At 36.2% G+C, this 12,738-nt stretch overlaps 1 protein-coding gene across 8 annotated transcripts in view; it reads left to right on the forward strand.

Moving 5' to 3' along the window:
- The window catches only part of VPS13B (vacuolar protein sorting 13 homolog B), a 485,377-nt gene that overhangs the window by 398,515 nt on the left and 74,124 nt on the right, over positions 1-12,738 (forward strand). For all 8 annotated transcript variants that reach the window (XM_049818749.1, XM_049818740.1, XM_049818775.1 and 5 more), the window contains 3 exons: positions 2,823-3,022; positions 5,518-5,725; positions 6,051-6,235. In XM_049818749.1, coding sequence (XP_049674706.1) covers positions 2,823-3,022; positions 5,518-5,725; positions 6,051-6,235 — 593 coding nt within the window. The remainder of the gene's footprint in view (positions 1-2,822; positions 3,023-5,517; positions 5,726-6,050; positions 6,236-12,738) is intronic.

Below are 12,738 nucleotides of genomic sequence, written 5' to 3' on the forward strand. Positions count from 1 at the left end.
GGGAGGGGAAAAAAACAGATGATGATTATTTTGCATCTTTACCTTTCTGAGATGATTGCTTTAGTCACAGGAAAGCAACTTCAGTAACTAAGCATATACTTTGAGTGTTAGTATGGCATTTAGCAATCTTAAAATAAGCTCCCTTTTAGTGCATACTGGTATTTCTTCACACCGTTCCCTTAGGATGTAAGATTATTTCTTTTCTAATGTCAGCCTTTTAGGATTTCTGTAGAAATAGTAGCTTATTGAAGCTTCTCTCCGGCCCAGAGATCTCTCTACTTACTATTGCTTTTTAGGGATTGTGCATACTTGTTGATCTTCATTTGTTTTCTTTAAGCTTCCTCAAGTCATCACATTGTGCAAGTTTGTCTGAATGCTCTCTGCTTCTTTTTTTTTTTCTATTAAGAGCACAGTGGTTTTTATACTAAGAGTTGCTTCATCCCCAAAAGGGCATGTAGATATAACTGCTAGGAAGGATGAGGGTGTGATTCTTGCATATACAGGAGCAATCTGGGTTGCAGCAAGAAAAAAAAAAAATCTCTCATTGAGTCTCTGAGCTTTTCCTGGTATTTGTAGGACACAATCCATGGTTGTGTCTTGTAATATTTCATTTATTTAAAATTTACCAACATTTCCTTATTCTTAATTGTGTCTTCATTTCTCATTGTTTACATAGCATTTGAGAAAGGCACTGCTGATTTTCAACCAGCAGTATTATGTGCCGAATGCTCAGTTCTGTTTCTAAGCCGTTGGATATTGTGTTTTCTTTGTACTCTGTGGAGCTGAGATGACAGCAGAAAAAGACTGCAAAGCATAATCCTTCCAAGTGTAATCCCAGTGAAAGAAAACATAAATAAAACCAGTCATACTCTGGCATTCCTTTTTCCCTTTTGTTATTTCTGCAACTTGGCACATATTCCAAGACAACTATAGAACATTTCTGTATATTGCAGAATTGTGCAATAGTTACTGAGAACTTCTCCTCTTTAAAATCAAAATTCCATGTACAGTATAAAAAAATTTTGAATTTCCAAATATTGTAGTGCCTCTTAAAATAACTAAACTGAGCACAGCAGGGTGAGGGTGAGCCTTTCCTGTAAAAACACCTCTTTTTCTTGGTTTAAAACTGTATGTGAAACTGCTTCATGCCACAGTTTACAGAATCAAGTCCGAACCATTACCAAAAGGAGAGGTGTCAGGGTGCATTGATGTTAGTTTTCATGATTATCGCTGAAGTTCAGTGTCAAAAAACCACTGAACAGCTTCTGTCACATAAACCTGTTACATGAGATGAGACCCAGGGGCTCAGAAGCCAGCCTAAATGACCCAGAGCTAAAACCCCTTTCCCAAGTGATGACAATGGTCCTGTTGATTGGCGTGGGACAAAGGTTTGCTCAACCCCTTGATCATTCTTAATAAAATCCAGACTGCTCAAGGGAGAGATTCTTCTTGTGTGCGGTTCCTACTCAGGTTGGATACACTTCAATGCCATTTTCGCTATCGGGACTGTTGGACCACCTTCCTAGTGGATGCTGGATTTAAAGAAAAAAAAAAAATCCAATATATTTTCTTCCATTGTATAAAGTATTTCTCGGTATTATGAAATCATAACTCCCAGGATGCAGACAGACTTTCTGGATTCTAGAAGAGATTCATAGAAGTTTTACTGCATGTATTCAAAACAGTGAGTAGTGGTTTTGTGGGATTTTTCTGCCAGCAAAGGTATGAAAATATAAAATGGAACTGTACCTTGAAACATCCATATGTAAGCCTTAGGTGTTTTTCAATCTTTTGCCTTCTGTAAATATCCAGTTTCATTAGAAAAATAAGCTGTGGACATTATGAAGTATGGTGACATTCAATATTCTGAGTGTTAAGTCCAAGTACGAGCACTAGAAGAGAAAAAAGTTAACCCAACCTCAGATCTAGTACTTTTCATGTAAATATACAAAAGAAATACAGAGATATTAAGTATGGTTTGTTGTATTAAACAGTGGTTTGCAGTAAGTTAAATTCACAAGACATGTGACGTTTCTGGATGGTGTTTCGTTCCTAAAAATATTTGCATCTTTAATAAGAGTACATAAGTTCTGTCATAAATCTAACCTCCCATTATCATTTTTATCTTTTATAAAGCTATGTAAAGTAGCAAATGGTTATGATGTGAAAAGTTTAGATTAAACTGGTTTTTTGGTAAGCACACGTTATATATTTTGAGTTACAGTAATTGTTTTGAATTATTTGAATTCAAACATTACCCTTATTCTCCTGCTAAGCACTCTAAAGGCTGGCAATATTTTATAATAACTAACCTGAACAAAAGCAGAGAGAATCGTTCAAAATAGCTATTTCCTATCAGTTTAAAATACAATCAAGAGAAGCAGCTGTTCTTGTTCTTAATATACTCTTTTGAAAAAAAATTCATAGTTTAATGAAAAATGTCTCTTCTCATAAAGCTTAAAATAATCACACATGTAAAAAGTCATAATGTTTTGGCCAATAGTTCTTTGTAAGGAATGTGCATGAAACATACCTGCTCCATAACTGCAACACTGTGTAAAGCATGCTCAATAGTGTCAGAAGAGCAAGCTAAAAAAAAAAAATAAATCACCAGTCTTGTGACCCAACTGCGATGCTCTTGCTTGGAGAGGAGAGTGAATGTCCACACAAGTGTTTCCATGAAAGTCAGCGGGACTACTTGTGTGAGTAATAGCTTGTGGGCAGAGATTCCCAGGCTTGTGGTAAAGTGAATTCAGGAGATAAGCACATAAATGTTGGGAGAATAACTACCAACGGGATTAATTGTCTCCCTCTCTTTTTAGGAATCCATGGATCATCTTTTGTCCTTGACATAAAAGATTTCCTACTTAAAACAAGTCTGAAAGAAAGAGCCAGATCTCTGATGGGCCCTTTTTGCTGCTCTGTTAATGTGGAAGCCAAGTGGTGTAAGCACAGTGGTGATCCTGGCCCAGAGCAATCTATTCCAAAAATATACATCGATTTGAGAGGAGGACTGCTGCAGGTCTGTATGAGATGCTTATGGTTCTGCTATTGAGCTGGACTGGCTTTGGATGATTGAGATTTCATAAATAAATTGCATGAAAGCCTGTAAAGCTTTGCAGCCTACAACAGTTCATTGGGTTGGGGTTTTTTGCTTATTTGTTTTGGTTGGGTTTTATATTACCTTTTAAAATAAGTATCTATTCTTTCATGTAAACTGTTGATTGAAAAATTGTGTACAGTGTTTTGTTTTTTTTTAAATACCGCTTAAGCCATGTATTGTAGCTGTATGTGTGTGTTCCCTTAAAACCACTGGATCAAATTACTTACACTTAATATCTAGGACCCTGTTCTGATGTGTGTGTGTTTGTCTGTCCATGAGCTATGTGTCTGTAATGCCTAGGGGTAGCTTTAAGAAATACATATCCTTTCTTTTTAAACTTACACCAATTTCTCAGGGGAGTAATTATAAACTGTTGTTTGTAGCAATTAATACTCAGTTTTCCATGCTATCCTCTCCTTTTTGGAAGTGCCCACAACTTGAAACCAGTCCAAGAAGCATGGGAGTTCTTGAAATGAAAAATAGATTCTGGGGGGCTTAAACAAGTGGGCTTTAAGATATGTCTTGTTTTAATTATTTTTATTGTAGTATCTATACACACCAAATGTTTTAAAATAAATATATAAATCAAGCATATAAAACACAAAAAGGCAATTTTGACATTTAGTCATGTCATTAGGTCTTTTCCCAGAACCGGCATTAGAAGTTCTTAAAACCACAGCGCTGGGAATAGGGCTAACTGAATAATACGAATTTAAAAAAATTGTATCTTAATGAATAAATAAAGTCAGTTTGTTTCTCTGCTTCTTTTTTATTTGTTATTCACAGGTATTTGGCTGACTACCTCTACATGTTGTTAATTAAAAAAGGGGGGGCAGGGGGGGCGGCAGCAAAATTTTGGGGTTTTGATGAAGACTAGAAAAGTGTCTATAAATCTGAGAAAGCCATTTATTGTTAGAATATACTCTGGGATAATTAGCTTTTGCAAAAAACAATTAAGTATTTGGTCTGGCAGAAGAGATTTGAGAATGCTGATAAAAGCATTAGCAATTCTGTTTCAAATTAATTTATTTACAGCTAATGATTTTACCAGCTCTAAACATGACCTCATCTTCTACCACTGTTAATTTGTATTGCAGCAGAGCCTAGAGAGGTTATATGAAACTGGTGCCTCATTCTGTGAATATTGTAGGAGTTCCGTGCTCCAGAGTTCCAGCTGCTTAGGTGGTGCTAGACCAAGTGTGGGACCCTGAGCCCAGAGGTACTCTAGAAGCTGCAGTAGAGATGCACTAAATTAGGGAGTTGACCTCGGTAGCCCAGGAGTATTTAGCTCAGGACTGGCTGTAGCTGTGTTTCAAGACGGTCTTATTTTATTCCATGGGCTTAAATGTAGATGCAGGGGAAGGAAAAGCTTCCTTCTTGACAGATGTGCTACACTCTGTTTAGGCATCTTCTGATTTTTTTCATATTTGAAAATTGGTATTCCCCCATGAAAAAAATTGCACTACTCTTTACGTGCACACCTGACCTACCCTTGCCATGGACTTTTAAGTTACTGTCTGGTGATTTTGATTTCATCCCAAACTGGTTCTAAGTCTTATTTCTTTATTAATTGCTAGTTACTTCCTTGTCTTCCCTGTTGCTTCTGGGCCCACTTCTGCACATGAAGACTAAAGGACTTGTCACTGTTAACATGATTCTCTCAAACAAGATTTTTGAGGAGTTTTTGATTTGAGAAAAGCAGCGCTGCTTGTCAAAGCTGAGGGAGAGGAAAGTTTCCTTGCCTTTTATTTTGCTATGAAGTGCATGAATCTTCTGGACTTCAAATGCCAGTTTTATGAGATATTTTTCTAAATTTCTGTTTTAAACTTCAAAAAACTTTAATTTTTAAACCTCACTCTGAGAACTTGCAGCACATCCAGTTCATATGCTCTATATACTCAGTATTTGTGTTTGAGATGACTTTTCATATGTTTTTCTGGTCATCATCTTTGCTGTGTCACTTACTCAGGTTTTTAATGCATTCCAGAATTCCACCTTTAGAGCAACAAGCTCTTTGAACAGTTTAAACTTTGTGCCTTTAAGGGTTTTTTTGTCATATCTTAAACTGCAAAACCTGTGACCAGTCCTAGCGTTACGTACTGCACTCAGCTGTAAGTTCTTGCATATGACTTTTAAGATCTGTGCTCTTCAGGCAGCATCAATATCAATTGTAAGTGGTAAGAATTAATGCTTTCCTTCGAATGATGAAAAGAACAAATTTGCCAAATGGTTTTGTAGAGATTTTTTTGTTGTTCCTATTTTTTTTCACATAAAGGATACTTGCAAGCAATTAAGGTGTAAGTAGAGCAGGGTGAAAGCTGGGGCAGGTTTTTTCCTTCAAAAAAGACTGAATATTTGCATGTAATTGTTTTGTCTTGTCTCTTTCTTTTTTTCTTTTTTTATTGTTTTTAAAGGTTTTCTGGGGTCAAGAGCATTTGAACTGTTTAGTTCTTCTCCAGGAGCTTCTGTGGCAGTACTTTACTAAAAAGGGCAGCGTAGACACATTGGTATCTGAATGTACACACCCCACTTGTTTTTCTATGGGAAAGAATCAGGTCTCAAAAACGGAGCACACCTCAGATGATCTGAGAACAGGCCTGTTCCAGTATATACAAGATGCAGGTAAGAAGAATATTATTGCTCTTCTTTTTTTTAAATTTTAAAGTAAATACAGTAGTAACCTATTAAAGATTATTTGCCTCTTACAATGAATTACTTCACGTTTTTTGGAAAAGCAGTTGCAAAGACATCTGCTAGAATGAAAAAAAAAATACTTTTTTGATTTCTTTCCATTAAGCTGTGATCTTTTAAAAGTCAGGGAAATTGCTTTTTTATTTTCTCTCCTTTTGATCCTGAGAGGTTTATTTTTAACTACTTTGGTCTCATAAACCAGCATGTTTCTTTCTAGAAATTATAAAACAGATTATAGCTTTCTTTCATTTGACAGAAGCACAAAAACTGCCCAGTGCCTATGAAGTTGTGTTTTACAATGAAACTGAGGATAGTCCGGGAATGATGTTGTGGAGATATCCAGAACCCAGAGTGCTCACTCTTGTAAGAATTAACCCTGTTCCTTTTAATACTACTGAGGACCCAGATATTAGCACTGCTGACCTTGGAGATGTTCTTCAGGTGGGTAATGAGAGTTTTCTACTTTCATTAACAAAAGAAAACGTTACTGCTATAAAGTGAATGTTTTAAAACTTTGATTTATTAAAAATGAGCACAAAACAAATGTCAGGAGCTCTATAAAATAAGAGGTAAATTCCACAGCTTGAGCACATCTTTAGTTTTAAAACTACTTGTGCAAACGTTTTAACCACTTACCTGTAAAGTTTTTCCATGACATAATAAGCTATAGCCAAATTTTCAGTTCTAGTTTGCAAGCATGCAGCTTTTATTCTGGCTTCCTGTGATGTGATCCATCAGTCTTTACTTAAAGACTTCATTTGATTTGAAACTGAAACATGTAAGGAAGGACCTAGTTTGAAATTGCCAAGATTCAGTGGAATCATTGAACTCAAATCTCCAATCTGGCTATCCTCTCCTGTGTCTGTGATGGCAGTTGACTGTGGTTCTTCTATAAGATCCACAAGGTAGAGACAAAGGGTCTATTTTCTCTTGTTTTGCTTAGAGAGGGTTGAAGTGGGCAGTCCAGTTTGTGTGAGATCATGGAACTGCCCTTCAAAGGAGGGCTGAGTGCTGCAGCTGTGTGACTCTCTGCCCCAAATAGACCATACCTCACAATTACACTGATCCATAACTCTGAGAATTTTTGCTTTTTAAAATACACAGTCAGGTACTTACATTCTCTCATGTCTAGTGTAATTCGTCTTTAGAAATTCGCTTATTCCTTGCATACCTATTTTGATTTTAACTCAGTTTTAATTTTGTTAATCTCAGTTTCCTTTTTGTATTACAAATTGGATCTGTCATTATTTTTTTTAATTTCAATCTGCTTGTTAATCAGAATAGTGTTGTGAGTCAAGGGAAATAAATATCTCCCAATTCTTCCTATTTGTTCAGAAATGTTGAATTATATTTCATTATTGCTATAACGTTAAATATTGCTTTTAAAATTGAATTATGCAACAATATGCTTTGAGTTATGGATAAGTAGGATAATCTTCCCCAGATAAATGGTATAATGTTATTACCGTGCACATACTGTTAGTGAGATCATGTAAGTGTCCTGCCAATTTCTCTGCCCTCTAGACAGCCAAATGTCAGCTCCTTTCAGTTATATGAAAATTAAAATTAAATGGAAAAAAATCAGCTCCACTTGGCATGAGGTTTGAATCAAAGATCAAAATTGTGTTATTGTATGCTGTCTTGATGACCCTATTAGCTTGCTATGAAAGCCAGCAATTTACCTTCTTTCAGGATGGTATTTTCAGAGCACAGCACACCAAGCTTTTGGTATCATTACATTAAGCTCCCATTATAGATATCAGACATCATGAACCTAATGTATGTACTTGTGTAATAATATGACCCTGTACAGGGGGAATATCGGTTCTTCTTCAAGTGGGCATATGCAGCTGGACTTCTAGTAGCACACGTGTTCTGCTGCTTTGTGCTTCCATGCTGTCGTCTAGCGAAAAGAAGGTAGTTGCAGTCCTCTTTCATTTCCCCTGCGATCGCCTTGGACAGTAAGATAGAAACTGAGAAGCACTCATTTACCAGTGTTCAGTCTGTCAGCTTCTACCGGTCTTCATGTAATTCTTCAGATTTGCATTTAATCTTATACATTGACCACAGGGAACTGTTTCTGTCAGTCTCAGTTTAAGTTTGTGGTCAAGCGTCCCTGTATACCTTCCCTCAATGATGCTTTTTTACTGTGGCATGCTGTCTTCTTAAGGTCTGTCAATTTTATGATTAATTCTTAGTAAGTCTTATGTTACTACCTTGGGCTTTCAATTACAAGGGAAGAAATGAAAGATATCAGCCAAATTAGAGGACATCTATTAAAAACCTGTGCTCTGGGGCACATGGAGTGCACAAATGCCTACAAGAGGATCCACATTTGGTAGTGGGCCACTAATTATGGCAGTAACTGTTGCCTGGCTCTAAGTGGTGTTTCATCACATTTTCCAGAAATGGCCATGCACCTACATAGAGCAGCTCCACACAATGTAAGTAAACAACCATCTTAAACATGAACAATATGCTTTTTTTTTATTATTCTAACATCAATATTTGGGTGGAATAAGTAATACAGAGTCAATTTTCAAATTCTGTAGGTAAACTACATTTACCGAATACTCATCTGAAACTTTGGGTTCTGATTTAAATTAATCAGGAGGCCTTTCATCACCTCCACTTTTTTCCCCCGTATGGATATATATCTGTTTCTTTATATACTGTGTATTTAGTGCATATGGAAAATTCACAAAATATAAAGAGAAAAAAGACAAAACAACACTTTTATTCACTTCTTGACATGAAACATTAGAGGAACATCTGCAAGCCAAAGACTTCAGCTTTTTTGAAAAAAAGGGATCTAAATTTAAAGACAATAATGATATCAAAGTATATTAAAAGTATATTTTAGAAACTTTCCCAGGATTGTGTATATGTTCAAATGCTAGGAGGACCCATAATGTCACCAGCTGTGTTGCCAGTCTCCCTTAATCCTTTACTTCACATAAATACAGGCAAAGGTGCAATTCTGTAGTTTGTCTTGAATTAAAAGTTTTCCAGTTGCATGTTCTTTCTTTCCAAATAAGTTGCTGTGACATTTCATCTAGCTTTCTATCTTTGTTAAACTTCTGGCATATCATTTTAATCATGGGTAGGTTGTAGAAGTCTCTTTGGTTTTACAGCTATTCTTCAAATTCCTGGAACTTGCACAAGCTTCACCATAAAGAGAATTTTTCTAGATATTGAAGTTGTGTGTCATCTGCTGTGGCCAAAGGAAAAGTGAACAGCTTCACATTGTAAGAGTTTGATATGAACTATATTGTTTCTGTAAAACCTTACTTTGGTGCTATTTCTAGATTGTCCCAAAAGCTTATTTTCTTGTGCTTTTACTTGTGTTGTTGCAAAGGTAGGCAGTTTCACTGGTCAAGTTTCTAACATTTTACTTTTTTACAATCCCAACATTATTGCCTTTATTTGTGGAGGGAAAAGGAAGAACTGGTGTTTCTGCCATGGCATAGCATGTTGCATTTTCTTTAGCGATTTGAAATAGAAGTTTTATCTATTTGTTTGAAGGAAGTGAGAGAGAATCCTAGACGCACTTGCAAGAAACTGCATCAGGATTGTATTTCTTTTAGGAGATTGAGAGTATCTGAACTTGTTGTTCTTCTTATTTACCAGACATTGCAGCCTCTTTCTATTTAATTTTTAATCCTTCATTTTCCCATTTTCACATGCTACAAATGGTCTTTGGATCTATGTGATTTACTATTCTTTCAGATAACTAGTATTTGATGAAACATCTTTAGACTTACCTGGTACCTCTTCTTAATTTTTTAAGGAGTTCCTGTTCAATGGTGTAAGGTGTTTCTTATCTTCAGGTACTAAAGCCACTGTCTGGCATCACTGCTAGCCCTTTTTGACCTGGAGAAATTTTCTGATTTTATTCCCCTTATGTCTACATCACTGCCAAGATCTTTTCTGAATGCACCTTCTTAAGACTGTTTTAAAGTTTATATAGTAGTATTTGCAAGTTCCTACTAATGAAGAAAGGACATACATGGGTATTATTTTTGAAACACAAAATCAATTAAGTGAAGCAAAAAACAATTTGCCATTGTGCTTACAAGTGGTTTGGGTGCAACCTTGTATAGCTAACTGGAAAAAAAAAAAAAAGTTAATACTGGGCTCTATGTCAAGAAAGAGATGTGCTATGGATGTAGAATATTCCTCAGTCTTTCATACAGAACATCATTCTAGTTCCTTGATCAAAACTATTAACTCTTGTCTGTTCTATCAGCTTCTGTTTCATTTCTACTAATGGTTGCCTGTTTTCCAAGTTGTGAGATTTTTTTGATTGGTGTTTAGAAAGCTCTAGATACAGCTAGATATCTTACTAAAGGTCGATGTGGGGTGAAGGAATATACACACCAGAGCAGTAGTTTCATGTTCTCCTAAGAAGAAAAGTAAACAGGCTTTGTCTTGTCCAAGTACTCTGATAAATACTGCTCTAAGCCATCACTAATGTACCCCTTGTGTAAAGGGGATCTACAGAAAAGACCTTCAGGAAGCAACTCAGATGTTGGTAAGGCATACCCTTTTGATATTGACTATTGCTAATATTATTTTTAAAATACATGGAGAAGAAAAAGCATATTCCACCGATAACTTCACTTAAGACAGCACACGTTTCATAAGAGTGAAATTAATTGCAGCACTCACTCCATCTAATGTGATGGAAACCAGAGTGATCTATTACTGCGCAAATCAGCAAGGGCAAAGGGTAGAACGTTGTTGATGTGAGAATCGTATTTACACCTCAGGAGCAGAGGTAAGTCCAAACTTAGAAAAATTTCACAAAATTAATTCAAAAGATAATAAGCAAGATGAAGTAGCAATGGCACTGCTTTAAAATACTGAAGATTGATATTGGTACATCAAAAAGGATGCTCTCTGAGACTTTCTTAGTTACAACAGATGAAACTTTTTAAATCATTCAAGTAGATTACTGGTAAGAGAAGCTCTTGTGGTTGAAGACAGGTGGATGAGCAACTTTAAAAGCCTATTTTATTATGTACTTAAAGAAAATATGTACACAAAACCAGAGAGAAAAAGCCTACTGTTCTTGCTCCAAAACAGTTAATGTTATATTTAGGGCACTCTCTTGCGCAGATCATTTCTATAGTAAAAATTGTGCAGATGTTTATAGATTTGTCTCAGGAAGTATTCACGTGTGAAGACTTAAAGATATGCCTCAGTTTCCCAGTTTAACAGTAAACTGTGTTCTATAAGGCAACCAGCTCATCATTATAGCACAACAAATCTTTTATTTGCTCTATGATGTTCTTGTTTCGTAGCAGTTAAAGTTGGAATCTATTGGTGCTGACGATTCTTATTCTTGTGAATCTGTCAATAAAATGTCTTCCATTGAGGACTTTGAAGCATGGTAATAGCCTTCAAGCAGAATATGTTTTATATGGTATACAAAAACGTCTCCTGCAGGCATATCAGCGTTGTAGAAGATACGTGAGCGATTCAGGAACAGGAAATAGTTTATGGTTATGCAGATAATGCCACTGTCCCAGAACATAAAGAACAATTGAAGAAGAATATATTCCACATCATAACAAGGGACTGTATTTCAGAGCTGTCATTTAATGCTAAATTCAACCATGCTTGTACAGTTCCTTGGATCTGTCAGTTTGCAGCATTTGAGAAAGGATACGTGTTCTTCATTTCTGTGGTATTTTTACAATTTGAAGGAGAGAGTTGCAGGAAAAATTCTGTTAGTGATTCAGCAGTGACTTTCAAATTGTACAGATACAATATGGAGTGAGCTACATTTAAGCTCAAAGAAAGTGCTGTTGGGTACCTGAGCTGTGGGGCTTAAAACTGTACTTGCACTATGCATCTAGTTTCCCAAAGTCTTCCTGTGTCTTCCTGCGTCTGTCTGGAGAATCCCAGATTTACAGTTGTCTTTGCCTCTGATTAGCCTATGTTATTTTACTTTCTGATTTCATCTGGGCCACATTTTTATATCATATATCTTTACCAAGAACAAGGTTGACAGGTTTGGATTGGCAGGGGAGAGAGCAAAGATCGGGAGGGGCTCACCAAGCTAGGAAAGCAATTAGTATGCTATCAAGGAAGTATTCTGCTTTTCTCTGCAAGCAGGTGAACAGGACATACGAATGATCTCCTCTACAGCTGGAGGCCTGTTTTAGCTAGTGAACTTTTTACAAGGATGTTCAGTGTTTGCCATTCCATCGTAGAGTTATCTTTCCAATAAGGGATATTGCTAGCACTGCCCCGTATCTCAAACAAAAAGGTGTGTATTGTCACAAGATCATTTACACAAGTGGCCACAGATTTAAAAGGTGGAGAAAACCAGATTTGTCTAATCAAAGTGATTGTATAATGTGTAATGCTCCAAATTCTGAGCTCTCTGATTTATTTAAGCTGCATCACCAACACAGACTTACAATTCTTTCTCCTGGATTGTCATCCAGTGAGAGGTACAAGCTGTTAAAGCTTACAAGACAAAAGGAAGATGGCATTTGTTCATTTCTCCATATGAAGTTAAAATAAAATATCTACTGAACTATAACCCTGACAGGTCTTTGTATTTGAGGATGTTTCCCTTGTGTACCCACCAGGATTCCTATTGCATGCAAGTGTAGTCAGCATTATAACAGCTGATGAAAAGATGAATATGTACTGAGGTCTCCTTTTTTGGCCTTTCTTCTTTATATAGTGTCCTAATAAGCAGAGCACTTATTCCTGGTTTAGAAAAGTGTGATTAAATTAAGCAAATCTCAAGGTCTACTGGAGAAAATTAGGACAGTGAATATAGTTCTGAGGTTGCAAGGGTTTAACTGAGATTTAGTAAGACTAGGTAAGTAAAATCACTCTGGTAAAATTCACTCGGAGCATTTGCTGAGATGGTGAAATCTCTTTAAGAGAACATAAAATATTTCTAACTTCAAAAGGTGAGG

Source organism: Accipiter gentilis, chromosome 2, assembly GCF_929443795.1.
Source record: "Accipiter gentilis chromosome 2, bAccGen1.1, whole genome shotgun sequence".
Classification (NCBI taxonomy): Eukaryota; Metazoa; Chordata; class Aves; order Accipitriformes; family Accipitridae; genus Astur; species Astur gentilis.